This window comes from Triticum urartu, chromosome 1 (genome assembly GCF_003073215.2).
Source record: "Triticum urartu cultivar G1812 chromosome 1, Tu2.1, whole genome shotgun sequence".
NCBI classification, from domain to species: Eukaryota; Viridiplantae; Streptophyta; class Magnoliopsida; order Poales; family Poaceae; genus Triticum; species Triticum urartu.
This window is the reverse complement of record NC_053022.1, coordinates 497,000,019-497,027,611: the sequence shown is the minus strand read 5'-3', so window position 1 is coordinate 497,027,611 and position 27,593 is coordinate 497,000,019. Positions and strand designations below refer to the sequence as shown.

The 27,593-nt window shown below is 47.8% G+C and overlaps 4 protein-coding genes and 1 non-coding gene across 7 annotated transcripts; 1 reads left to right on the top strand and 4 right to left on the bottom strand.

Annotated features, from left to right (window-relative positions):
- Positions 1–4,198: 4,198 nt before the first annotated feature.
- On the bottom strand, positions 4,199–6,512 carry LOC125536571. The gene is made up of 3 exons (XM_048699810.1): positions 6,313–6,512; positions 5,613–5,813; positions 4,199–5,526 (listed from the first exon to the last, which is right to left on the bottom strand). The coding sequence occupies exons 2-3, from the start codon at positions 5,728–5,730 to the stop codon at positions 4,316–4,318; spliced, it is 1,329 nt and encodes a 442-aa protein (XP_048555767.1). The 5' UTR covers positions 5,731–5,813; positions 6,313–6,512; the 3' UTR covers positions 4,199–4,315.
- A 1,836-nt stretch (positions 6,513–8,348) lies between these two features.
- On the top strand, positions 8,349–12,704 carry LOC125522412 (serine/threonine-protein kinase STN8, chloroplastic-like). Its single transcript, XM_048687479.1, has 3 exons — positions 8,349–9,313; positions 9,424–9,597; positions 11,754–12,704. Exons 1-3 carry the CDS (start codon positions 8,444–8,446, stop codon positions 12,495–12,497), a joined length of 1,788 nt encoding a protein of 595 aa, XP_048543436.1. The 5' UTR covers positions 8,349–8,443; the 3' UTR covers positions 12,498–12,704.
- On the bottom strand, positions 11,191–11,264 carry TRNAI-AAU. Its single transcript has one exon. It is a non-coding gene; the product is annotated as a tRNA-Ile (tRNA).
- A 139-nt stretch (positions 12,705–12,843) lies between the features above and the next one.
- On the bottom strand, positions 12,844–15,601 carry LOC125522422 (thioredoxin H5-like). 2 transcript variants are annotated; one of them, XM_048687494.1, is made up of 5 exons: positions 14,532–15,601; positions 13,677–13,735; positions 13,418–13,531; positions 13,174–13,296; positions 12,844–13,085 (listed from the first exon to the last, which is right to left on the bottom strand). In XM_048687494.1, exons 2-5 carry the CDS (start codon positions 13,692–13,694, stop codon positions 12,909–12,911), a joined length of 432 nt encoding a protein of 143 aa, XP_048543451.1. In that variant the 5' UTR covers positions 13,695–13,735; positions 14,532–15,601; the 3' UTR covers positions 12,844–12,908. The 2 variants fall into 2 exon arrangements, with proteins under 2 accessions (XP_048543451.1, XP_048543446.1); XM_048687489.1 differs by lacking the exon at positions 14,532–15,601 and having other exon boundaries at positions 13,677–14,513.
- A 157-nt stretch (positions 15,602–15,758) lies between these two features.
- LOC125522439 (ubiquitin-conjugating enzyme E2-17 kDa-like) lies at positions 15,759–19,109 on the bottom strand. Of its 2 annotated transcripts, none has more exons than XM_048687508.1 (5): positions 18,957–19,109; positions 17,963–18,042; positions 17,705–17,832; positions 16,478–16,582; positions 15,759–16,157 (listed from the first exon to the last, which is right to left on the bottom strand). In XM_048687508.1, exons 2-5 carry the CDS (start codon positions 18,030–18,032, stop codon positions 16,014–16,016), a joined length of 447 nt encoding a protein of 148 aa, XP_048543465.1. In that variant the 5' UTR covers positions 18,033–18,042; positions 18,957–19,109; the 3' UTR covers positions 15,759–16,013. The 2 variants fall into 2 exon arrangements, with proteins under 2 accessions (XP_048543465.1, XP_048543459.1); XM_048687502.1 differs by having other exon boundaries at positions 18,878–19,083.
- Positions 19,110–27,593: the final 8,484 nt, after the last annotated feature.

The window sequence follows — 27,593 nt, the reverse complement described above, 5'->3', positions numbered from 1 at the left end:
TATAGCATGAATAAATACAATTATCATGAACAAGGAAATATAATAATAATGCTTTTATTATTGCCTCTAGGGCATATTTCCAACACGACGTCTCCTATGCCTTGATCCAGCAAGGGGAGAAGGAGAGGTTGGGGAAGACTCCATCCAGCAGCAGCACGACGGCGTGGTGGTGGTGGAGGAGCGTGGGACTCCAGCAGGACTTCGCCAAGCACTACGAGAGACGAGGATGGAGAGGGGTAGGGCTGCGCCAACAGGGAGATTCAATCGTATCTATGGCAGCCCAAAACCTCAAGTATATATAGGGGGAGGGGAGGGGCTGCGCCCCCACCTAGGTTTCCACCCCTAGGGGTGGCGGCCAGCCCTAGATCCCATCTAGGGGGGCGGCCAAGGGGGGAGAGAGGGGGGCGCACCACTAGGTGGGCCTTAGGTCCATCTGAGCCTAGGGTTTGCCCCCTTCCACTCTCCCTTGCGCCTTGGGCCTTGGTGGGGGGCGCACCAGCCCACCTAGGGCTGGTCCCCTCTCACACTTGGCCCATGCAGCCCTTCGGGGCTGGTGGCCCCACTTGGTGGACCATCGGGACCCTCCCGGTGGTCCCGGTACATTACCGATAAAACCCGAAACTTTTCCGGCGACCAAAACAGGACTTCCCATATATAAATCTTTACCTCCGGACCATTTCGGAACTCCTCGTGACGTCCGGGATCTCATCCGGGACTCCGAACAACATTCGGTAACCACGTATATCTATTCCCTATAACCCTAGCGTCATCGAACCTTAAGTGTGTAGACCCTACGGGTTCAGGAACCATGCAGACATGACCGAGATAACTCTCCGGTCAATAACTAACAGCGGGATCTAGATACCCATGTTGGCTCCCACATGTTCCACGATGATCTCATCGGATGAACCACGATGTCGCGGATTCAATCAATCCCGTATACAATTCCCTTTGTCTATCAGTACGATACTTGCCCGAGATTCGATCGTCGGTATCCCGATACCTTGCTCAATCTCGTTACCGGCAAGTCTCTTTACTCGTTCCGTAACACATCATCCCGTGATCAACTCCTTGGTCACATTGTGCACATTATGATGATGTCCTACCGAGTGGGCCCAGAGATACCTCTCCGTTTACACGGAGTGACAAATCCCAGTCTCGATTCGTGCCAACCCAACAGACACTTTCGGAGATACCTGTAGTGTACCTTTATAGCCACCCAGTTACATTGTGACGTTTGGCACACCCAAAGCACTCCTATGGTATCCGGGAGTTGCACAATCTCATGGTCTAAGGAAATGATACTTGACATTAGAAAAGCTTTAGCATACGAACTACACGATCTTTGTGCTAGGCTTAGGATTGGGTCTTGTCCATCACATCATTCTCCTAATGATGTGATCCCGTTATCAACGACATCCAATGTCCATGGTCAGGAAACCGTAACCATCTATTGATCAACGAGCTAGTCAACTAGAGGTTTACTAGGGACATGGTGTTGTCTATGTATCCACACATGTATCTGAGTTTCCTATCAATACAATTCTAGCATGGATAATAAACGATTATCGTGAACAAGGAAATATAATAATAACCAATTTATTATTGCCTCTAGGGCATATTTCCAACAGATACAGAGGCAACTGAAAGACTATAAGCACAACACTAAAGGACCACACAGAAGATGAATGTACAATCTTGGGGGACCTAAACGCAAAAAAACATGTGTTGCCAATGTACGCCATTGTAGCCGAAGCTTTGATGGACAAAGGGGAGACACCAACTTTCCATGGTCGTAAGCTTTGATGGACAAAGGGGAGACACCAACTTTCCATGGTCGTATAAGTGTCATAGTAGACAAAGTTGTGTTGTGAACCGACAAAGCAAGCTATGAATGATTGGTGGTAGGTTTGAATTGTACTTAGGAAGATTTGATTCATTCTATAATGTAAGAATTTCAATGTAAAGAATTTCTCTGCCCCCTCCTCGAAGTGGAGACACGAAGCCATCATCCCGGAACCACACATATCGTGTCCCGCTGACAATCTTCCAGATGAGATCATTGTTGCCATTGTGCTAAGGGAGGCAACACCAGCAACCCCGCTGCATTAGGAACAAGGCCACAAAATGGAAGACAAACCGTTATAGCAGACACCAACATGACAGCGAGATTAAAGCACACATGGTCTCGAAAATGTTGCCACCGTCAGGCAAAATCATGCTTGGAACATAGATCCACACCAAAGACATAAGGCACTGCATCACAAAGGTATCGAGAAGCAATCTATTCCCTCTTGGCATCGCTACCAACAAAGAGGAGATCATGGCGGACCGAAGCACTAAGCAAACTAGCCTGTCGTGCGTGACGTCAGCCGACACCAATCCCGTCGGCGACCAAAGGTTGTAAGGGAGGAAAGCCATCGTAGACAACATCGGCAGACGGTATCGCATCTTTCTCGCATCGGAAGAGAAGAGTGAAGCAACTCCCTGGGAATTGCAGTGCATACTCTGTTTCCCTCATCCTTTTGTGGGCGACATTCTTAAAATAAGCACCGAGAAAAGAATTATAATTCATGGCGCCTCCCATCTTTCTCGAACCTACCTGGGCTTATCATTATCCCCAACAAACTCCCTGCCTCAGCCTACCAACTTATCGTTGACACATTCGATCGATATCTATCTAGATGTACTGCTCCTCTCCTTGGGACTGCTCTTGGTACTCCTCTCTACCGTGCTAGACTCACTACCCACTTATTTTATGGGGCCCTTTTCTCTCCCCTACAAAGCTAATTGAAATATTGGATAAAAAGAGACAATCAAAGATACATGCTCCGGTGCACAATGCTTGGTTGACTGGGACAAGGCTTGTAAACCGAAATCTGCATGTGATCTTGGTATTAAAAATATTCAGGCACATTTTTTTTTATGATCAAATTTACATTCAAGTTCCTTCATCCCACCAGCCTACCTTGGAAGCAGTGGATCATGCACGAGTCATCCTTTCCTGACGCTTATGGAGACAAGGGATCTTATCTTGCCAGATTAGTCCACACAAATTTAGACAGTTTGAGAGAATTAATACAATGTTGTGTGCATGATGGCAAGTTATTTTTCTTTTGGCTAGATAGATGGCTACTACATGTTTAACTTTCCACTGCTTTTCTTGCAATTTATTCTCACCACCCGCACCCAAATGCATTTGTTCATATTATCTTACATGAGGAGATCGGCTCTGACCTGCGTAATAGACTAACCACTATTGCAACACAAGAAAATGTTTCCATGAGTTCTCCTATGCAAATTGTATTCCTCTTTGAAACGCCAGATCAGCGATGCATTGTTGGAGGCCAAGCTCTCTCAACAAAGGCCGCACACTCCACCATGTACAACAGTACAAGGCAGTTGATGATCCTGCACCGAACTTGGTGTGGTCCTCCAGGGTTCGAAACAATGTCAAGATCTTTGGATGGGTACTGCACAATGACAAACTAAACACTTGCAAAAACCTACACCGAAAGACTATCCTACAGCCAGACAAGTGTCTCAGATGCCTGCACCACACACAGACATGCTTACACCTGTTCCATGTGCCCCAAGGCAAAAGCTATTTGGAGGACAATTGGCATCGGACCAAACTGCAATAACATAAGCTCATTTGCAAAACCAACTTCCCAACCCACATTCCCGAGTCACTCCATGCTTTCATGATGTTGATCTTTCTCTAGAAGACCTGGGGTGCAAGAAACACACTCGTTTTTCGGCAACTCCAGCTAAGGCCATCTCAAATGTAATTTCGGATTTTTTTAATCTGGTTTTCGACCTCATTTCATTTGGAGGAAATCAAAACGTAGGATTTAGAAATAGTATATAGGAAGTTGATAGGATGAAATTTGCCATCCTAAAGGATTGTCTTGCCCGTTTCTACGCACAAAATGAGCTTTGAGTGGGTGTATAGATTCATCCAAACAAAAAAAATGAATAATATTTCTACGAAATTCCCGTGCGTATTTTTCCTACGAACCGAATGCATCTATAATTTATTTTTCTCTCCGAATCTTTGATCCTATGCTTTTTTATATAAAAATCCTTCAAACCGGATCAGGCCTGAGACTTAAAAAAGCTTGGACTTTGTGGTGACGCCAATCTGTTTTCATGCGCCATCCAAAGAACAGAAGAATCACGTTTGTACATGTAACAATTGAGCCACAACACACAAAGGTCAGTTACCAGTACCAAGTGCTAGATTTGCCTTGGAACCATTAGTGGAAAAGAACCCGTAAAAAAGCTCGCTCAAAAATCAAAATCTCTCAGCACTTCAGTACCGCCGGCTCTGCAGAAGCTGGCTCATCGAGTCGTACCCCAGCGCGCGGTGCAGCAGCAACGGCACCTGCTGCGCACCGGCACCGCCGCTCCTGCTCGCCGCGCGTTCCAGCTCACCCGAGCCGGACACCCCGCTCGTCCGGCGCGCGGGGCCAGCGGTACCCGCGACCGCGGGAAGCGCCACCTCGAGCACTTTCTCGCACCCGCCGCACCGCAGCCTGACGCTTCCCCTCCTCCGCGACGGCACCGCCGACGTGGGCGCCTGGAGAAGCTCCGAGCACTCGCCGCAGACGACGAACGGCGCGCCCCCCAGGACCGGGAGGCAGTGGCGCCTCCTCCGCGGCCTCGCTGCGTGCCGCTCGCCCTGTCCGCTGGACGACGACGCCGACGACGACCACGAGGCGGAGCCAGCGCTCGAGTAACCGTTCCGGCGCGGGCCACGTGCCGCCGCGCTGTCGGCGGGAAGCTCCTCCGCGAGCCGCGACTCCAGCCGCCGGAACAAACGAGAGTCGCGCCGCGTCACGGCCCCGCTCCCGCCGCTCGCCTGCCGCGGCTGCAGCTCGATGCTGGCAATCATGCCGCGGAGCTTGTCCAGCGCGTGCAGCAGGTCCCTTTGGAACGCCGGGTCCGTCAGGGGCGACGCCGTGGCAGCGGACACGCTGGCAGACGTCCTGAGCTCCCTAGAGCTCAGCGCGGATTGCCGGAGCTGCTGCTGCCCGGACGACGCGTTCCTCGGCGCCTCCTCGGGATCCGGGACAGAGAAGTCACGTCGGCGCAGAATGCTCGGGTCGGAAGCGCTCGACGCCCGCCTCGTCCGCCGAGACGACGCCCGGAGCGCATCGACGCGACTGTTCACCGGTCGAACGACTCGAACCTCGTCCTGTCCATCCGAGCCAATGAGGCCGTCTTCGACGCCCCGAGGTAGGCAGCTATTGCTCCGAGGTTTGCCGGCCCGTGGTGAACCGAAGCCTCTGTGCGGCGACGGCGAGGAAGCAGCCGCAATCCCCTGGCTGTTGGCATCAGAGTTGGAGTTGTAGCCGCACGAGAAGGGAGGTTGGTCGCCGTCGACGTCGATGACCGAGGGCTGCGTAGTAGAGGAACCCTCGAGCTCGTCGGAGAAGACCGACTCTGTGTCGACGGCCGAGAGGATCTCCAGACTGCTCAGAGCGTTGTCCGTTTCATCGTCTGTCGGCTCCGTGTTCTTGCCTGCGGACAGAGGCAGAACGGGACCGAAGCAAATTAGAGCAGAACTCGACGGCGCGCATGTGTCGCACGGTGATTATGCGGCGCACCTCGGATCGGAGTGCGGCATTTGGTGCAGTAGTAGATGGCGGCGCTGGTGCTCTGGCAGATCATGGCGCGGCAGTACGGGCACCGGCCGAACCGCGTCTTCGCGCCCCCGGCCGGCATCGTCGCCGCCGCCGCCGCCGCGTGTCCGGCACGTTGTTTTCTGTCCTTGGAAGCTTAGACGATGGTTGGAGAGCAGCTACTACCTACGATTCATTGAATTAGTTGGACAAAAATTAGGAAGAACGTTGGGGTGTCCATTTCGAACCTGAACAAGTGGTTCGTCAAAATTTAAAAAAGCTCAACTAAAGGCTTCATTGGACACAAGGGCCAGAGGTCAACCAGTAGGTTAACTGCTTATGACAGGCCTTGAGCGGCAAGTCATTGAATTGGTCATGTCATTCTAGGATGCTTCTTCATCAATGGCATTTAGAGAGCAAAGTCAGAACTATATACTAGTAGTAATCCGGAATGCAGATGTAGATCCTGGACTACCTTTACGGAGAGACAAAAAAGAAAGAACTTTCGATATTGAGACGAGCTAACTAGTATTACATGGCATCGGATTGTTGAGACATAGGCTCAGGAGTCAGGCCCATTCATGGACAAATTTGATGCAAAACAGTAGGAAGGTTCTGAAATATGGAACTATTAGATTCGAGAGCAGCAAACGAAGACAGGAAATGAAGAACAGGCAGACCGCACCTCTCCCGTTGTCAAAATCTTCTTCAGAGCTTCTCCGTTTACCCACCTCTTCGCGGGCTTGTCCGTGATAACATAGCACGGTGCCTCTATGGCGGGCGGACGGATTTCTGAAACGTGAAGACACAGGGAAGAAGAAGTAGGAGGAGGAGGAGCGCCCAGCCAGAAAGAGTCGTCCTCCCTCGAGACAGCAAAGATACAGCACTCCGAGGAAGTGCTATTTTAGTAGGTGGCGTACGTGGAAAGAAGTGGCCATGATTTGGTAGTTGGAATTGGAACACAGCATTCAGCTGCTTTAAATTTGCAAAAAGGACCTTTTTATAGTAATAATCGAAAATTGAAAAGTTCAATCTTTTCTCTAGAAGAAATTGAAAAGTCCAATCGCAACTCGCAAGGGGAGGGGTTTTTTTTTTTAGGTTAACTAGGGAATTTATTCAAGGTTCAAAAATTCAGGGAAATAGATAATATCCGGAACTAACCCTAGCCACAAGTGTCGTCCCACATCTAGGGAGGACGCTGCTTTTGCTAACATATGAGCTTCGTAATTAGCTTCCTGAGGTTCAAACCGGAAGCAAACATCATCAAAATCGTTCCTTCGATACTGAATCTCGTTCAGAATTGAGGCATAAGTGGCAGATGTCCCCTTGTTGATACCATTGATGACCTCCAAGCAATCAGACGCCACCACCACATTCCTCAACGCAAGGTCTTGGGCAAGAGCCATCCCCTCATTGCATGCATAGGTCTCCAAGCAGGCTGGGTCCACAAGGCCATCAAAGATGATGGCTGAGGCGCCTAGGTAATGTCCATTGCTATCTCTGCAAACAGCGGCTGCTGCTCCCCTATTTCCATTCCGCGATACACCTCCATCTGCATTTATTTTTACTGCTGTTCCACCAGGAGGAATCCACTTGCGAACTCTCTGTCTTGGCGCAGGTGGTGAAGGCCTGGTAGGTTCTCTTGCAACAGCGATTTCAAGGTCCTGTAGATATCTGTTGATAAGACACATGGTTGGTAGGGGGCTCTGGAACTCTTCATCGTGAATCGCTCGTCTCCTCGCCCACCAAATCGCCCATAGTGTGATCAGTACACGAGCGAGATCCTACTGGTTAGGCCTATTTTGGTTCATAGGATAGGATTATCGTAGTAATAGGAATCTTGTAGGAAATGAGATGACATGTATCTCAAATCCTATGAGTAGGAATAGGAAACAAGATGTCATTTGGTTGACACCAAAGGAATTTTTTCATGGAGTCTAGGCTCATTTTTATTTTCCTATGAAATGTGAAGGATAGGAACCAATCCTATATAAAAATAGGAATCCATTCCTATGAACCAAAGGCTCTAAAGAAAAAAATCCTATAAGAATCCTATCCTCTAGAATTTCTATGAAATTCCTCCAAATCAAAGGAGGCCCAAGTGTTTCAAACAACCAAAATAGCTATACACGAGCATCTTCAGACCGGTTTGACAGCACATGCTCAAGAACTTCTTCGTCCCCCAAAGCCCATACACATCTGGCCATGCACATCTTCTATATCTAAATAGCTAGCCCCCACTAACCTATTTCTCTCAACATGCAAGCATGCCACCTCATCAAGCAACATGCATTAGAAAAGACCCACTTCAACATTCAATGAGTCATAGGAAAAGGTTGACTTCAACATGCAAACATGCATGATATATTTAATAAATATTTTACAAAAATACAATAATCAAACACAATAAACCATATGTATTTTTAGATTTAGCTCACATATTATTTCTCCGAATATTCTTATTTCCATAAAATTATTAATATCTTAGAAAAATATTGCAAAATAATCCCGCAACAACGTGCGGGACATCGTCTAGTTCAAATAGCGAGTGTCCCCACGTATCTTCTTCCGCGCAAGGGGAGGTTTGCCTGCTCTCGAAAAAAAAAGCTCGAAAGGGGATGGAGAATCGGCCTCGGGCCAAAGCCCGATATAACTCGCTGGCCCATCGTTATCCCATCCGCGCGCGTGGCTGCAAGCCCCTGCCCGCCACGTAGCACATTCCGCAGCCGCAGCTCGGCTCACCTCAGCCTGCTCACCTCCACCTCTCAAACACGCGCGCCTCCACCTCCTCCCATGAGAGGCGCGCCATCCTCTCCATGGCCTCCTCCTCCCTCCTGCCCCCGCCCACCTTCGCCAACAAGTACCATGCGCTGCTCCACCCGCACGGCGCCAGGCACCGGCTGACCAGGTGCGGTGCCGCGCCCACCGACGGCGGCGCGGGGGACGAGCTCCTCACCGGCGCGCTGAATCTGAACCTGGTAAGGCCCGACCCGGTGGTGGCGACCGTGGTCAGCGACACGGGCACCGATGGCTGGGGTGACCTTTTCACCGAGCTCAAGAGGTCGCTGCAGGCGGACTCGTCCGACCCGGCCGCCAGCGACGCGTCATCCATTGGCGCGGCTGTCCCGGACGGGCTCCTGAGCTCGCCTCTGGCCGGCGAATCGGCCAATGCCAACGCGGCCCTCGTCGTCCCGGAAGGGGTCCTGACGAGCTTGCCGGACTCGGCGACGGACGGCGTGGGCGCGGCCGTGGACGCCATCCCGGACGAGCTCCTCTCCGCGCTGAACCTGGACGCGTCCAGCCCGGCGGTGCGCGTGGCGGACGACGCGCTGTCCCGGATGGAGGAGCTGACGGCGGGGATGAACGAGGCGGAGCGGTGGGCGCTGTTCGGGGTGGTGGCGGTGACGTGGCTGTACCTGACGGCGCGGCCCGGGGTGCTGAGCGGCGCGGTGGACACGTACGTGTTGGCGCCGCTGCAGCAGGCGCTGGACACGCTGCTGGGGCGGCGGAGCCTCAAGATGAGCGACTTCGTGGTGGGCGAGCGCATCGGGGAGGGGTCGTTCGGGGTGGTATTCTCCGGCGCCGTGGTGCCCAGGGGCGGCCCCGCCGTCGAGGAGAGGGCCGGCAGGGCCAAGACCAAGCTCCAGCTCGACGACCGGTACAAGGAGAAGGTCATACTCAAGAAGGTGAGGGTGGATTGGAAGCGACGCTAGCTCGATCGGCTCCGCCGGGGTTGCAAGCAAAAATGGCGACGAATCTGATGGGTGGACCGGCGGTGCGTGTTTTGATTTTGCAGATAAAAGTGGGGACGGTTGGAGCCAAGGAGTGCGGCGACTACGAGGAGTGGTTCAACTACCGGGTGGCGAGGGCGGCGCCGGAGTCGTGCGCGGATTTCATGGGGAGCTTCGTCGCCGACAAGACCAAGTCGGAGTTCGTCAAGGGCGGCAAGTGGCTCGTCTGGAAGTTTGAGGTATGCTTCTTCATAAATAATGCAAAATATTTTTTTAAAAGGGAAAATGGGGAGTTTTATTCCAATATTATTGGACTACAGTGCTACACTCTGCACGATTATAGTTTGCCCAGAAAAAAAAAAGATTATAGTTTGCCAAGTGATATGTTACTGTATCCATGTCTCGGAGCATGACTACGCACATTGCACCCACTAGCCGACCTGACTACCACAAACAGACACTGCTAAGATGAAGAAGAAGAAGAATATCCATCAAGGTAGACGGGGCCATTGCCGTTACATATATTGCCCTAACTAGCGACTTCGACTTCATGGTAGACTACCACGAATGGCAAGGTGAGCTATCTCAAAAACAAAAACAATGATAAAAAACAAAGACTACCACCAATGGAGCAATCCACAGTAAATGCACAAAAGCCATGCGATTCCATGCCAACAATTGGTCCCACATATAAATTCGATGGGCTTGCAGCAATCGAGCCCCCCCCCCCCCCCCCCCCCCCCCCCCCCCCCCCCCCCCCACCCACCCACCCACCCACCCACACACGCACACAATGAACAACGATTGCAACGCCATCGCCGCCACCGCAGTTCTGACTCCATGGCGACACAACGAAACACTGAAGAACCAATTGAACACGTCGGAAAACCGTAGCGAAATCGAAGCCCTGCTTGATGCAATCATCGTTACCAAGCAGATCCCAGCACCTCCCGGCACCCACCTCATAAAAAAACTATCATCCGGCGATGATGTCCCCGAGGGGGGAAAGATGCAAAAATGCATGTGTCACCAGATCTAGTGAATCATAGGTTTTCCTTAAGAGTCAAGGTCGTCGGGCGAGGAGAGGAGCACAACCCCACATCAAAGCTTTCAAGATATTATAGGGACTTCACACGCATTGTCGTCGCTGGTTTCAACCAAGACCAGAACAAGAATTTCTCTCGGACATCCCTCAACCTCATGTTGCCCGAATCACCCTTCCATGAGTCGCAATCGTACCACTACAACCCATACAAAGGACGTGAAAGTGCTTCGAAAGGTGTCGGCCGGTGCACGGAACCGGAGACGACATGTTCACCCAAGCCCCACCGACGACCACCCCTACTAGGCAACCCCCTAAGTCCACAGGCCCCGTAGTGCTGGTTGTGTTCACCATTCCTCATGGACCAACACAGTGCCGCCATCAACCACCTTTTAGACTAAAGCACGCTGAGTCGCTGATAGAGCACGAAGTAGCAGAGAGATATCACCGAGGCTGATAGAGCACGAAGTAGCAGAGAGATATCACCGAGGCTGATAGAGCACGAAGTAGCAGAGAGATATCACCGAGTTACACAATCCGTCGCCGCCTCGTCGGAGCAACTACAAGGAGGCACGAGAAGAGAGTTGGGGAATATGCAAGCCTTTTTTTCCCACAACGGAATTTTGATGAGGTATGTGTGTTAACACGGATGGAAGGATTGCCTTAAGAAAAATACATGGTTGAAAATAGGGTATAGCTCTGTGAGTCTTAGTTATCCAAGTACAGAAGATTCTCCATAGAAAGAAAATTCAAATAGGAAAAGAATGATTTCTGTCAAAAATGAAAAACTTGGCCCATACAGGTCTCGAACCTGTGACCTTCGCGTTATTAGCACGACGCTCTAACCAGCTGAGCTAATAGGCCCCATAGTGCTGGTTGTGTTCACCATTCCTCATGGACCAACACAGTGCCGCCATCAACCACCTTTTAGACTAAAGCACGCTGAGTCGCTGATAGAGCACGAAGTAGCAGAGAGATATCACCGAGGCTGATAGAGCACGAAGTAGCAGAGAGATATCACCGAGTTACACAATCCGTCGCCGCCTCGTCGGAGCAACTACAAGGAGGCACCAGAAGAGAGTTGGGGAATATGCAAGCCTTTTTTTCCCACAACGGAATTTTGATGAGGTATGTGTGTTAACACGGATGGAAGGATTGCCTTAAGAAAAATACATGGTTGAAAATAGGGTATAGCTCTGTGAGTCTTAGTTATCCAAGTACAGAAGATTCTCCATAGAAAGAAAATTCAAATAGGAAAAGATAAAGCGTACATTGGATGCTTGCTTACGCCGGCAATGGCCAATAAACTCCAAACGCGCGCGCTCTGACACTTGAACTTCTTCCTCCGTGCAGGGCGACCGGACGCTGGGCAACTACGTGACGGACCGGGGCTTCCCGGCGAACCTGGAGCCGCTCATGTTCGGGCGCGCGCTGCGGGGCGTGGACCCGCTCACCCGCGCCGCGCTGGTGGTGAAGCAGGTGATGCGGCAGCTCGTCACGTCGCTCCGCCGCATCCACGACACCGGCATCGTCCACCGCGACATCAAGCCCTCCAACCTCGTCGTCACCCGCCGGGGCCAGGTCAAGCTCATCGACTTCGGCGCCGCCACCGACCTGCGCATCGGCAAGAACTACTTGCCCGACCGCACCCTGCTCGACCCGGACTACTGCCCGCCCGAGCTCTACGTGCTCCCCGAGGAGACCCCCACGCCGCCCGCCGAGCCCATCGCCGCCATCCTCTCCCCGATCCTCTGGCAGCTCAACAGCCCCGACCTCTTCGACATGTACTCGGCCGGGATCGTGCTCATGCAGATGGCCACGCCGGCCCTCAGGTCCCCCTCCGGCCTCAAGAACTTCAACTCCGAGCTCAAGGCCGCCGGCTACGACCTCAACAGGTGGCGGGAGACCACGCGCCGGAGACCCGACCTGCAGATCCTGGACCTCGACTCCGGCAGGGGCTGGGACCTGGCCACCAAGCTCATCGCGCAGCGGGAGAAGGGACGCCTCTCCGCCGCCGCCGCGCTCCGGCACCCCTATTTCCTGCTCGGCGGTGATCGGGCCGCCGCCGTCCTGTCAAAGCTGCAGCTCACCAAATAATTGATACGTCTGGCTTCATTGAACAAGCGACCAAACCCCTGCATATAGTTTCTATATAGATGATAAATTCTGTCCTGAGTCCTGACATGAGTGAGACGCAAGATCACCAATGGCATTGGCAATTTTGTTGTACAGTCATGATTTCATGAGATCTCAAGGCATCTGGCTGGTATCAATCAATCAGTACATCGTTTTTGTGCGAGTTCATATGGACAGCGTGTGTGGCGCAAAGTTACAGATGCTGGGCTAACTTAATTTACTGCTGATCGAGTGTGGACGCTACCAAGAAATCCTACTTCTGCTGGTCAGTTTCTCGAACCTACGTATGCCGCCGAGCAGGCCCTTGCTGATGCTCCCAGCCAATGGAGGCCGTGCTCGTCCTGAAGCTCTATCGACTGGCAGGCAGGAACATCAGGTTTTGTCCTCGAAAGACTGTTTACTCATGACTTCGTCGCCTGGCCGGCAGTATGGTTCGAACTTCTGCTGAAGATCGACCTGGTTCCCCCCCACCAGCTTGTCGATCTCCTTGTTATCTCTCAAGAAGATGAATGTCGGCGTGGCACGTACGTCGAATTGCGTGACCAGTTCCTGACAAAAAGCATATATCGAAATGACATTTAGTTTGGGCATTCGCTCAAAGGTAAAGTAGCAATGAATTGGCGGAACATTTGTGTACCGGTAGTTCGTCTACGTCCACGGACACGAAAACAAGATCGGAATGCTTCAAAGAGAGTTCGGAGTATGCAGGAGCAGCGATCCTACACGGGCCACACCATACCGCGCTGAATTTTACAACAAGCTGTGCAGTTGAAAAATGCCAACGTGGTTAATCAATACAGTTGAAGGGATTCGAAATTGGAAATTGCATGCACCTATATATCCTTGTGTCCAGAGTATGAGTTAGGTTGTAGGCTACTTACTGTTTTATTGGCGTCAGTTGCATCTTCCAATTTCTTCTCCCAACTCTTTAGATCAGTTATAAGAGTCACATTCCCAGAGCTGTAGTCTAGGTGTTCCTCCTCATCTACAGGGTTCTGCAAAGGGAAGCATAACCAAAGAACTCGATTTACTAATGTATAACTCGATAAACGGCTTCCTTACAATACAGATGCTAGTGCACGATTCAGTTATCAAAGTTGCCAGTTGTAAATGAGATGTATGTGAGTAAAAACTACTCACGCTGCCGCAGCATCCCATTGGTTCGAGCAAATCCGTCAGGATGTCCGGACTCCTGGACTCTGGTACACGAGGAGGAAAAAGAGGTATATTTTCAGTGCTGATTTCACTATTTGACTGAATAAAAGATAACATGATACCAAATATATCAAATATGATTAACATAGCTAGCTCTAGATGGCGAAATGGTGAATATAAATATGTACTACTACCTCTGTAAAGAAATATAAGAGAGTTTAGATCACTAAGGGAGTACCTCTGTTCTTGAATATAAGACGTTTTGACAGTTTAAATTGAAGTGTCAAAACTTCTTATATTTAGGAACAGAGGGTGTACATACAAATGGTGAATGGCACTTCAATTCTTCCAAACAATGGCCAGAGACTGCAGAAATATGAACAAGAAGAGACCAGCTAAAAACGTGCTGTTTGTTTTAGATAGAAATTGAAACAGATTTGATGTCCGCAAGTCACAACCACAGCAAATCCAATAGAACTGAGAAGTTTGTTTCGACGATAGCGAATTTTGCTCAACATATTTGCCTGAATCCGCGTGCTACAGCTTCAGACAATCCTAGGGTGTCAATTTTTTCATCCAAAGGAGATACATTCATTAAATTGGAGGAGACCTCCAACAACAATATGACCGTTTGAACGCCAAAGAAATGAACTTTTGTTGACCTACTAATCCTAGAAAAAACATACGGTTACCACATTGCTTAGATGTATATTGTAGATTAAAAAGAAATGCCATGATATGGAACCGGCAAATAGCTTTCGGCAGCCATGCATGCAGCCTGCTTATTACTACATTGCTGAGAGCAGAATGAAATGCACATATCCATCAATCCATGCATACCTTGGCAGGACCAAGAAGCCTACGTTCCGCCTCCTGACGATGGGGGATCCAACCGAAGATTGAGATTTCCCCGCGTTGGATGCCTGCCGGCCGTCGTCCACGGCAAGCCCACCCCGGCGGGCGGCGGGGGCTCGGAGAGAGGCGGGTGGCGCCGGGGCGGAACGGCCCTAGCCGTTAATAGCAGCAGCTCAAACCGTCGAAACCGGAGGGCGTGGTGACAGGGGATCTGCAAATAGGCCGAGGGAGGGAGCGGCTGGGAACGGGGTTCTGGGAAGGGAAGACGTACGCGCGCGCGCGCGCGGGAGAGGGAGGCCGAGAAAGAAAAGAGGCGACCGACCCCCTCCCACGTCCAAAATTAGTTTGGTGTGAACTGTGGAGGAAGGTGCCTGCTGTGCTGTCGTTTTAGGCCTGCGAAATGGACCAAACTGGACGGCGGCGACGTGCATGGCCGTTCTGCCGGCGCAGCACAGCACAGCACAGCGCCAGGACGTGACAAGGTAAGGCACACGGCGGTGCTGGCGCCGGTCAGCGGTGGCGGCAGAGCACAGTATTTCGGGTGGCGGTGGCCCTCCTGGCTCTGCTGGTTTGCTGCTGCGCCTTGACACTCTTATTTGCCGGCTTGAGTTTGTATATGATTTTTCATAACCCGTTTTCCACTTATTAAGCACTGGTGATTAAGCATAAGCCGATTTATTTTTCAAACACCTACCTTTAAGCACTCAAAACATCTAAAAATAAAGGCGCACGCACCGCGCTGCTTGCGATTTCTCAGCAAACCTGTCGTCTTCACATGCTACTCTGTTTCATTCCTAAATATAAGTCTTTATAAAGATTTTAATATTGACTACATACGGATGTATATAAACATAGTTTAGAGTGTAGATTCACTCACTTTGCTCCATATTGTAGTCCATATTGAAATCTCTAAAAAGACTTTGCATTTGTCTTGAATTAAAGCTAGTAAACTTTTAAAAAATTACTGACACCTACAATATCTAATCAATGCTAGTAACATTAGATTCATCATTGAATGAATGGTCAAAGTTTAGAAAGTTTGACTTAGGGCAAAGCAAATATGCAGAGCCAACACGTTTTGCAGCGAGCTTCTGGTATATTGCAAGTTGCAACTACCCTTGATGCTTTAGCTGCGAACAACAACAAAACTGAACATACATACATATCGAAACATGACCAAAAACCAAAAGAAGATAAATCTGGACAAGGTAATGAAGCAAACATGTTTTAATGAACATTTACCAAATAACACCAACACCGATGAAGGTTAACCCAACAAGCATAGGTGAATAGGCTGATAGGCATGCATGTCTGCCGATACTAGTGGCAATTGATGATAGGGCCGACGCCGAATGCAATTTACAATCCTTGAGGATCGGATTACACACACCAACAAATCGAAGAAACAATGGCCCATAAATATTTTTCTTGAAGCGACATTTCAGTTGTCCACGATGCAGGTCTTCTTCAACCCATGGCGTACTTCTGCGTCCAGCTGCGGGCTGTCGTCTCGTACTTTGACCGGTCCGTCTTGTACATGTGGGCAATCTCGGGAACAAGGGGATCATCCGGGTTGGGATCGGTCAGCAGGGAGCAGATAGAGAGCAAGACCTGTACAACATCAAAACATGCAACAGATCAATAATGGACAGCAAGCGGTTTATGATGGTGGTTTCTGGGAAAGTGCAAAACTGAACAAACATGCACTCCTTTTGGCTTATGAACAACTTATCAGTCTCACATGTTAAACAACAAAAGTGTCCCTAAATATTGCAGATTTTCACAAGGATATGGCAGGGATAGCATGTAGCAAACAAGTAATGCAAAAAATAGTGGTACTGGAGCAGACTTCTACAAGTGACTTGTATTTTTAGTAAGCATATAGAGAGTTATGTGTGCAAATAGAAAATGAGGATGGAGACGAGGATGACCTTGGAGATCGTCAAAGCAGGGCTCCACTGCTCCTTAAGAATATCAAGGCATATGCTTCCATTGCTGTTGATATTAGGATGGAAGACCTTTGTCTTAAAAGATACCTAAAAAGAGAACATACCAATTAAAATGGCACAACCATGGATTAAAATGCATTGTAGGGAGGAATATCGACACCTAAACATTAGAATACTGCACTTAGCAATGTACAAATAGCAACAAATGATGCATCCAAACACCACATGGTCCTACTAAGTTCTTCAATGTGGATTTTAGTCAAGAAGGAAGATTGAGACGAAACAAAATAATATCAGGTGTTGTCTACCATATGCTATATATGTTAGCAACAGCAACAAGATCATAATAGTGCTGTCATAAACAACATCATCCATGCCATTATAGCATGTCTATCCCACCTCATGAAAACTGAAAAGTGATTGTGTTTACTTTAAGATAAAATAAACTGGACGAAAGACACAAACAGGACAATCCTGTAAACCAAATTATGAACAGGACAATCCTATATACCAAATTACTAACAGTGTTGCAACTTTGAAAGACCACATCCATGTTAACTATATATATAACCAAAAGATGATTTTATGGCGATCCATAAAAGGGCCACACTGATAGTTATAATACCATGAGTGGACATTGAGAAAAGCATTAACAGGAAAGTGCACACAGCGCCCATCAGGAGTACTCCCTCCGTTCGGAATTACTTGTCGCAGAAACTGATGTATCTAGACGTATTTTAGTTCTAGATACATCCATTTCCAAGACAAGTAATTTCGAACGGAGGGAGTACATGTTACGACCCCTCTACGCAAAAAGGTGATCATAAGTGTTATGGGCATGACAGGCCCAAAAGAGTCACAAAGAAGGCAAATATGGCAGCAGATAAAGATTAATTAGCTGTTTCCTTCGTAAGCAAGTTATATTCTAGAGATCAGAGATTGAGATTGATATCTCCTATTGTTTATGTGTCGCAGTTAATATTCTATTATTAGGATTTCTACTCTATAAAAGGGCAGGTGAACCAGCGAGATTAATTGACTAAGAAAATAGAACCATTGTTGTTCTATCTAGGCGGGAGTGTAACTCCCTGGATGAGCAGGGTGGAAATAACAGATAAATTTCCAGATTACAATATCAAGGACTATGAAAGCAGGCAGAGCACACATAATGAGGGTTTACAAATACGAGGATGCTTCTAAGTCCTATACCTTTGGTGGCTTGAAGGGGTAATCCGGAGGGAAATGAATGTTCACTAAGAAAACACCGCCGGCATAGGGACTGTCAGGGGGTCCCATAATTGTTGCTTGCCAATGAAACATGTCCTCACCAGCAGGACCTAAACAATTTACAAACAAGAAATAGAGTCCATGAGATGGCATGCCAGGATAAAGCAGGGAACAAAAAGGTGTGAACGAAGATAGTGTTATATGGCGTAGATCTCCAATGGAAACAAGTCAAATTCAAACCTGCACTGCATGATGTGGGCGGGTCCTTCTGCAGGTCCTTGAGTTCCTTGAGGATGCGCTTTGATGCCATGACAAGCAACCTAGAAGGAGAGAGAAAAGCTGTTCTAGTTACAACATACTGAGGAATGAAATTGCTGCAGCCATGCTATGACCTCAAAGCTACTCCATGATGATGACACAGCCTCATAGCTGTGAAAATATAACTCAAACATTCTACTCAGGAAGCTAAACAATCCATCGAAAACCTATCAGAAGTAGGAATCAGCAGCTCAGCCCGGCACAGGAACATATCAATGTTTCAAACTCCCATGGCCCATGCACTCATGTGTTCAGTAATAAGGGTAACAAGGGATCAAAGTAAACAGCAACTACAAAGCCCAGCTTGTGAGAAAAGAAATAGTAGCTCACTAGTACACAATTGCCACTGCTGTCGAATCCCCGCATCGATTCGGGCATCTCGGAGATCATATAAACCTCGAACCTCACATGAATACACGAGACTGGACGACTGATCCTCGTAATTCTCAGATAATATACTCATATGTAAGCATGCGACAAACAAGCGAATAATCTTGCCTATACAACACCAAATAATTTTACGTGCGCATCGCCAAGAACGTGAATAACCTAACAAGTAACAACCTAGCGGCGACGGCGACGACCAAACACGCTCCCGAGAGATCGAACACAATCGAATCAAATCACCCCAAGGGGCCGCGCACCAAATCGGACTCCCGGCTGACAAAACCACCATCGAACCACGAACCCACCGCGGCGGCGACGCGCCAACCCGGACCAAAGCGCAGATCTACCGGTGGGCGGCACCAACCAGCACCGGAACGAACGAAAAACTCTACAGAAACATGGCGGCGGCGGGGACGGATCCGGATCGGGAGGGGGCGGGGCGGGGCTTACCCGCGCCGATCTGCGACCGGGCAGGGAGAATCACGCGAAAGAGGCTGGGCGGGGGGGAGGGGGGCGAAGGTTTCCACACCTTTTGCAGCGAGAGGTTGGGGACGGCGAGGACAGAGGGACGGAGGACGCCTGCCTTTGGTGGTCTTTTTTGCTCCGGGTCCGCCCCTCGCTTTGTGGCGTGGTGTCGTGCGCGACGGGTTTGGTTTGAAACCGGGCGCCGGGTCCGTGGCCGGTATTTATAATCGGCCCGGCCGGTCCGCGCTTGGAACGTTCCCCGGTCTTTTTATTATTTTCGCTCCCGAAATTACTAATTGTCAGAAGAGTCAGGCAGAGGAATCTAATACTCCCTCTGTCTGGAAATATTTGTCTTAAAAATAAATAAAACAGATGTATCTATAACTAAAATAAATCTAGATACAATCATTTTTAAAACAAGTATTTTCGGACAGAGAAAGTATTCGTTTCCGATACGCGAAAGAGTTTTTTTTATGGAGTTAGACAAATTCCAATTTCCAATAGCCCAAACGTTTGTTGCCCTCATGGTCTACGTCAGAGTGTCTTTCTCTTCCTTTTTTTTGGAACACTTCGCCACAGTAGTGGTGGCAATAATTGGTGACAAGGTTCCTCGCCGTTTTCGTGGCGATGTATGATGGGACGTCACAAAGTATGACTGCATATATCAATTTCAAGGTATGAGGGCATTTTTAGCCGCGCCCTTAACAGGCCTTTCAGGCCACTTTTTTGGTGCCGGCCTTGAAAAAACAGCTCAGTCGCGTCCCCAGGACGCGAAAATCATCGGTTTGAACCTTTTTTCCGCCCGGCGGTCACAGGCCGAACCCGGCGCGCTGGGGAGCAGTTGGGGGCTCCGGCGCTAGGGAAAAGCACGCCTGGCCCACACCGACAGGGGAAAAGTCAAGGTTTTCTTCCCCCGACTCGCCTTGCACCCCCCGCGCCCTCGGCCACCACTAGCTATATCCCGGTGACGGCCGCCGCCCTACTCCGCTAGATAGCCATTCCCTGCCGGAAAATAGCAGCGCTTCGCCGCGGCAGCCCCTCCCACAGCAGCTGGGCGTTTTCGGCCGCGGAGGCGCGGTTTAGCGGCGGGTACACGCCCACCGAGCGCAAGGTGTTCGGCGTTTTGCCTGACTCGGCGATGGACTCGGATGACGAGGAAGAGCTCGCCGCGCTGCTGGAGGAGGAAGTCGCGGCCGACGTCCAGGAAGAAGAGCATCTCATGGTGCTCGCCGCCCTCGCCCAGCTGCTGGCGAGCAATGAAAAGTCGCGGCGAGGTGGCTCGGCGCCGGGGCGGGTGAAAGCAAAGAACCGACATCGTCTCGAAGGCTACTGCATGCTCTACTCCGACTACTTCACCAATGCTCCACTTCATGGCGAGAAAACATTTCGGCGTCGTTATCGGATGAGCCGAAAGCTCTTCCTCAGGATTGTGAATTCCATCCGGGAGTTCGACAACTACTTCAAGTGTAAGATGAATTGCACTGGCGCTCTTGGATTCACCTCCATCCAGAAGTGCACGACAACGATGAGGATGCTTGCATATGCAGCTCCCAGTGATTCACTCGACGACTATGGGCGCATGGCCGAGTCCACCAGCATAGAGTGTTTCTACAAGTTCTGTCGGGCAGTGATGGCAGTGTTTGGGCCACAATACTTGAGAACACCCAATGCGGAAAGACACTGCTCGGATCCTAGCCCAGAATGCAACAAGAGGATTTCCTGAGATGCTTGGAAGCATCGACTGCATGCATTGAAAATGGAAGAATTGCCCATTTGGTTGGCAGGGGATGTACAAAGGCGCCAAAGGCGGTTGCAGTGTGGTGCTTGAGGCGGTAGCCACGCAGGACCTCTGGATTTGGCACTCCTTTTTTGGTATGCCAGGAACTCACAATGACATCAACGTGCTGCAGTGCTCTCCTGTTTTTGCCAAGCTCGTTGAGGGCCATTCTCCTTCGGTGAACTTCGAGATCAATGGGCACCAATACAACAAGAGGTACTACCTAGCAGATGGCATCTATCCGAGATAGTCGACATTTGTGAAGATGATCTCAAACCCTGCGGCAGGAGGCAAGAGCGCCTGGTTTGCGAAAGTTCAGGAGGCTTGCAGGAAGGATGTCGAGCGGGCATTTGGTGTGCTCCAATCTCGATTCGCTGTTGTTCGGTACCCCGCTCAGACCTGGTCCAAAGATCAAATGTGGGAGATTATGACTTGCTGTGTCATCTTGCACAACATGATCATCGAGAGCGAGCAAGAAGACCCAGTGTTTGACACTGAACCATACTACAGGCAGGGGCCTCTAACCGAAGTTGATCACAATCTACCGGTAACTTGGACTGCCTATCTCAGTATGCGTCAGGAGATCCGAGACCCACAGGTGCATCATCAACTGCAGAAAGATCTGATTCAGCACCTATGTAGGCTCAAGGGGGACGCCGTGTGATGAAATACGAGTTTTTATTTGTTGAACTATATAATTTGTATTGAACTATTTGTTGTTGTACTATTTTGTTGAAGTATTTGATTTTTCTGTGATGAAATATGTGATAAGAAATAATTGTGTTGATAATTGAACACCGAGACACGGCGAAACCACGCCGAATATGGGCCTATTCTCGTCCATATGGGCCCTTTATTCGTCGAAATTAGGCTGCAAAGTGGGCTAATTTCAGCGCCTGAGGACGAGCTGGGGGCGACGACTGGACGCAAAACCGCCCCCAGCGCCGATTGTATTGCCGGCTCGCCCCCAAGGGGCGATTTTTATGCGTTCTGGGAGGGCCAACGGCTGGAGATGCCCTGAGATTGCTAACTGGATCTGTTCGTCCGGTAACAAAAATAAATAGGATGTCACAAAAGTACAGAATGCAACTTCCGTGGGTCGAGTATATAAGAGTTATTTACCCTCGCAAAAGGAGAAGAGTTATTTACCACCTGACACTCGTTGTAGCAACCCAGACTTGATGAAAAATATAAGAGTTATTTGCACAAAACAATCGCATTGTCTCTGGGTTAGCAGAAATTGTCATATTTTTGGTAAAAGAAAGTCGGCCTACCACAATCTCTTGGCAAACGGTACTTTTATTTTTCTTCTCAAAAAGAATAAGAATGGCTTCACTTGTTGGATGTTGTTGCCTCGTTTTTAATAAAAACGGGGTAGGAGTAACCCCTTTCCGTAAAAAAAGAGAGAGAATGGCTTCACTAAGCTAGCCTTGAATGTGCTCGATTTGTGTAGTTAAGTTTGTATGTAAGGGCATCTCCAACATCGACTTTCAAACCGTCCGCATACATCCGGCTGGCGGCTGCGTTGTCTGAACGTGTCGTGTCATCCAACGCGAGACTATATCGGTCCGCCGAGCGGTCCATACATGGGGGGGGCTTTGCAGGAGCGCGACACCCACAGATGTCGTCGTCATTTGTGCCAAGGCACGGAGCTTTCGCTTAACAACTCGCCCGTGCCACCATGAGGCAACCAAGAGGAGCGCGATGATGTCAGATCCCCAGATCCGGACCAGGACGCCGCCCCTCAAAGAGAGAGGGCACGTCCAAGGTACCCGCCGCAACACCTTCCATTGCCCACACAACCCGAGAGGAGAGTCATCACCATCGCAATGATGCCCGCCGAAGAGCAATGATGCAGACCGCCATCCGGAGCCATTGCCCCGACATCCCTGTCACGAGATACCGTACACCGCTTACATCATAGCACACACAATCACGGTAGGAAGAGTGATGGCAATCCATCTACTCCTAGCACGACATCAGTCTCAGAGTCTGGGTAGGCGCCTCCAACTTCCTAGACCAACTAGCATTTTACTTCTGGCCACAATGTTATGCCATGAAAATTGCATGAGCCTACGGGCTAGTGCAGAATCACCCACTTGCCAAATCAAATCGTGTGACCCATTTACTAGAACTTTGGCAAAGTAGAATTTCATTTCAGACACATTACCCCACCGCCCTTTCATTCCTTGGCCCATTCGAGAAACACGGCGGCGCCATGGAGCAGAGAGAGGATTGGAAGGGGGGGGGGATTTGATGGAATAGTTCATTGTATTGCTTGAATCTCGTGAGTATATATATAGAAGTACAGTCATCTACTTGAAGTACAAGATAAGCCAGAACAAATCCTAATCTATCTCGTCTTTCCTAATAAACATTATACTCAACAGAAACAATTAACAGGTCGGCCGCTGGCAATGTGGGCTTTGATGGATTATCCACGTAAGCCACTTAATTTTAGTGGATGTCCACCAACGCCATTTGGGCTCTTTTCTGTGGATAGCATATGTGGGACAAGTGGACAGCAGGATTTGCCCGTGCGATCGACCTCCAAGGTGAAAAGTATACGTCCATTCCATCCAGTAGAATCAAAAGCACCACTCTGAGACGTACATCTCTCGTTCTCTTCACCAATCTAAGCACAAGGAGCAGGAGATAGGCTGGCAGGTTGTAACTTGGATTGGGTAACGATATTCTGACTGACGTAAAACGTTGCCGTCGTTGGGGTAGGTCAACTTTTTCTCTGTTTTGACCAAAGCAAGCGCTTGCATGCAACGCCACCGTTTGACCCGTACCGGATCCGTTGAGCGCGTCGGTGTAGAAACCAACGTTTTGGTTCCGGAGACCGCCTCCGTCAACAAAGGCAGCGGCAACTTGACTTTTTTTTTTTGCGGGAAGCGGCAACTTGACTTGACTTGCAATATCAGCAACTGCCACCAGATGCTCTTTCTTTCTGCCTAAATAATCAACCCCAGGGATATATACTAGTATAACTGAACCAAGCATGTTTCAGTTGGAGAAAATATCAGTAACAGTAAAATATCAGTAACATGCAAGTGACAGATCAGATTGCAAATTCAGTGAATCAGCATCAACCATTCTCTAATGAAAAATCTATAAATACACTATGCTCCTTAATTTTAGAGCTCTCATGGTCAATCAAGGTCTCCGATTTGAAATTGGGTCACCCGATTTTCACAGGGTCAATATTTTTTTCTCTCTAGGAGCTCTTGTGTTCGAGTCTTTCAAGGCTGGTCATAGTGGGGAGTAACTTATGCTAGTGGCATGCATATGCATGACACTAGTATAAGTTACTATCTTCATAGTGCAAAGTAACATAGTGGTAGTGTTATAGATGGCTTCATTTAGTAGTTTATAGACTCATATTTTCTTGAAAAGCGCTATGTTACAGTAACATATTAGACCAAGTATAATAAGGTGACATAAGCAGACTATAAGAATTAGAATATTTTATCTTTACTTAGTTGGAGGAGAGAGAAGAGAAACGGACTCTTGATTAATAGCCATCTGCAACACGAGCCCCAAGACGCTTTATGAGGTTGTAAGGTGAGCCAACTACTAATAAAGTAGTACATGTTTAAAACTTACTATTGTACATGCCGACTATGAGGTTGGCTCTAGATGATGTGGCAAATTCTTATAGCCGACCCTTGGCTCTATTATCAACCATGCTCTTATGTTACTCTAAACACATATTTCCTTATTAAATGCATGCCACATAAGTAAATTTATCTTGAAATGTGCTATGTTATAGCTAAGCTACTCCCACTATGACTAGCCTAATCCACTACGTTCCCTAATTTTGGAGTTGTCATAGTCAATTGAGGTCTCTAGTTTAGCATTAGCTCACCTGATTTTGACCAGGCCAATATATTTTTTCTCAAGGAGCTTTCTCGTTCAATTATATTTACAAATGATAAATCCTGAATGTTCGGGATTTGACCATGGAAATTGAACATTTTTATGACAATTTTAGTTAACGTGAAGATGTCAAGTTTAGTTGGCAAGCACAACAATGTCCTCACAAAAAATAAACCGAGGACAAAATGGGCATGCTTACCAACTAAACTCGCCATGGTCAAAAAATATAAATTACCCAAAAAAATCGTTCTATTTGCCATGGTTAAATCTCGAATGTTCGGGAATTATCGGTGTCCTTCTTTTAATCCATTATAATTTCTAGGAACTCCCCCGTTTAATTGAGGTATTCAATTTTAGATTTAGTTCACGATTTTGACTCAATAAACGATTTTTCAAAACAATCGACAACCAAAAACATTGACATCCACAATACTAAATAAATAAAATATGTAAATTCATTTCATGATGAATCTAATGATATCAATTTGATATTATGGATATTTATATATTTCTCTACAAATTTGGTCAAACTTAAAGAGGTTTGACTTTTCAAAAAATTAATACACCTTATATTTTGAATCAGTGGGAATAGAAAAATTATGAAAACCCAACACACCAACGGCGCAACAAAGTGCACCTAACCCTTCTAGTATCAACTATACTCCATACTCTAAAGAGACACAACACAACACCCTACAAATTATCAGCAGAGCTACCACCGAGAAGATAAACCAATAGGAAACAAATTTACTGCTAGTAAGAATGATCAGAAACCATCGGAGAAGATTCAGTAAAACAAATGGCTATCAGCTTAGTTTGCAGGTAGGCAGAGCGACACTATCAGTATCAGATCTATTGTCTGTCGCCTCGGGTGATCTGGATGAACCAATTCTCATCTAAGCTCTCCCATATTATTTTTTCATAAATTCATTCAAAGCTTGGGGGCATTGACCCCCTCATCTTAATGCATAGATCCGCCATTGCTAGTGTATTTGTGATGTAAATGTATATTATATATTTTTCTGCTCTTCCACCCGCAACACCCTTTCCTTTCATAGTCATTTTTTTTAAAACGTAGTAAAAAACACCCTTTCCTTTGGAGAAACCTCTGGATGAAGATGAAGCTGAGTCTGGATCTTGGTCTTTCAGTCTCTTGAAGATGCATGTCAACCAGATGACAATCAAAATCAACAATAATGCCCCTCCTGCAATCAGGATAGGTTTGTGACCCTTTGCCAAGAGTCTTTGTGTCGAGGGAGATGGTGCATTCGGAGAAGGAGAAGGTAGTCCGGCCCGTCAGCAGAAGTGAGACTTTTTCTTGGGAGGGGTGGGTAAAGGAGTATGTATTACTCAAGAGCAAAGAAACTCTTCCCTACACAGTTTAGGGATATTACAAGGACCGGAGACAATCCAAATGAAAGTGCGATCCTCCGTCCTACAAAAGTTTGCCAAAACATGGCCAACATTATTGCATGGTATTTTTCTATTCTTGTCATGAATTATTTATTGAAATTAATCATAATTTTGCCTAATATTCCAATAGTTTCCAGACGTGGTTCCACAGGAAAGCCACATAGAAAAGCATTTCCCAAGAAAGAATTGGATGGAAATTTCTGTAGAGTAGCCGGAATGAGCCCAATTGTAGCTCAATTTCAAATACCTCAATTTTGAAGGGTGAAGATTAGGGATGGGTCCAGAAAGAGAGTTGTTTTGGAGGGACCCACTGGTGCAGGAGATCCAGCACTCCAAACTCTTCATCAACGGTGAGTTTTTGATGCCGCCTCAGGTATGCCGTCATGAATAATTAGTCTGTGCATGTGAAAAGATTCGTATGTACAACTATACTGGCTATGCTCTAATTTGGTGGATACATACGCACTAGCTACTTTCCCTTTGTCTGTCTTCGCCAACGAAACATATATGTTTGTTGTAGACCTGTAGTTGGGATGCATGTCGATAAGATTGATAGATCGCCTATTCATTTGAGTTTTCGCAATCAATACATCCCAATCCAAAATGCACGTTTAGGTGCTAAAATCCAAACATCAGTTTTCTTTGTCAGTTCGAACTGCTCAACTTGATATCGATAAAACAGCTATATATGCTCTCCTAGCTCTATGAAATATATTCTTTTCGTTCTTTACGAGATTATGGTACAAAATCTACATGACTCGGTATTGTGTGCTCACCTAAGTTTGAATGTAGTTTTCTGGCAAAAACTTTATAGATATACAGTTCATGCAAGTACCTACTGGCATACTACCCCCTAAATATAGGGTGTGGATGTAAAATGGATGCTGTGCTAATTTAAATGTCTCCTGGCGACAGAAAATTCGAAACAAAGGGAGCGCTACCTAGATTTCCTGAATGTTTTGTAGCCATTTTTTGGACTAGTAAGGGCATGTCCAATGCATGTCCCACTGAATGCGCATCGCCGAAAATCCTGAAATAAACCCAGGAATAAATGTGAGTAACAGAATTTGAACCTTGGTGGGTTAGGGATACCACAGTCACTCTAACCATTCAACCACAGATTGGTTTACAAAATCTATTATATAATTAAGATAGAAGACAAAGAAGCTTCCCTTAAAAAAAGACGAAGAAGCTATTACGTTCATCCACACAGATTAAATTATCTGAGGCGTTAATTTTAGATATTGAGGGCTAAAATTTAAAAGATGTAGCGTAACATACAAAAAAAAGCATACAAACAGTTTGACACGTCTCCATGAAGAAAAAAAAGTTTAACACGATCATGTAGAAATAGTTAAACTCATGTACGGCAGACTCATATGCCTTTTCATCGGAAAAAAGTGTACGAGATAGTCATATATCTTTATTTTTAATAGACGAGTTGGTGAATAGTCTCCGTGGTTTATATTCGCTGATTTTTTTCCGTCTCTCCTCCCACCACCCCCTCCCATTCTGGTCCATTGATTTATTTTTCTCTCCACTCTTTATTACAACCAGAACTTTCTTAACATATAACAAATCACGGATCTAACTTCCTTAAATTATACAAATCAATCGATTCCTTTTGTT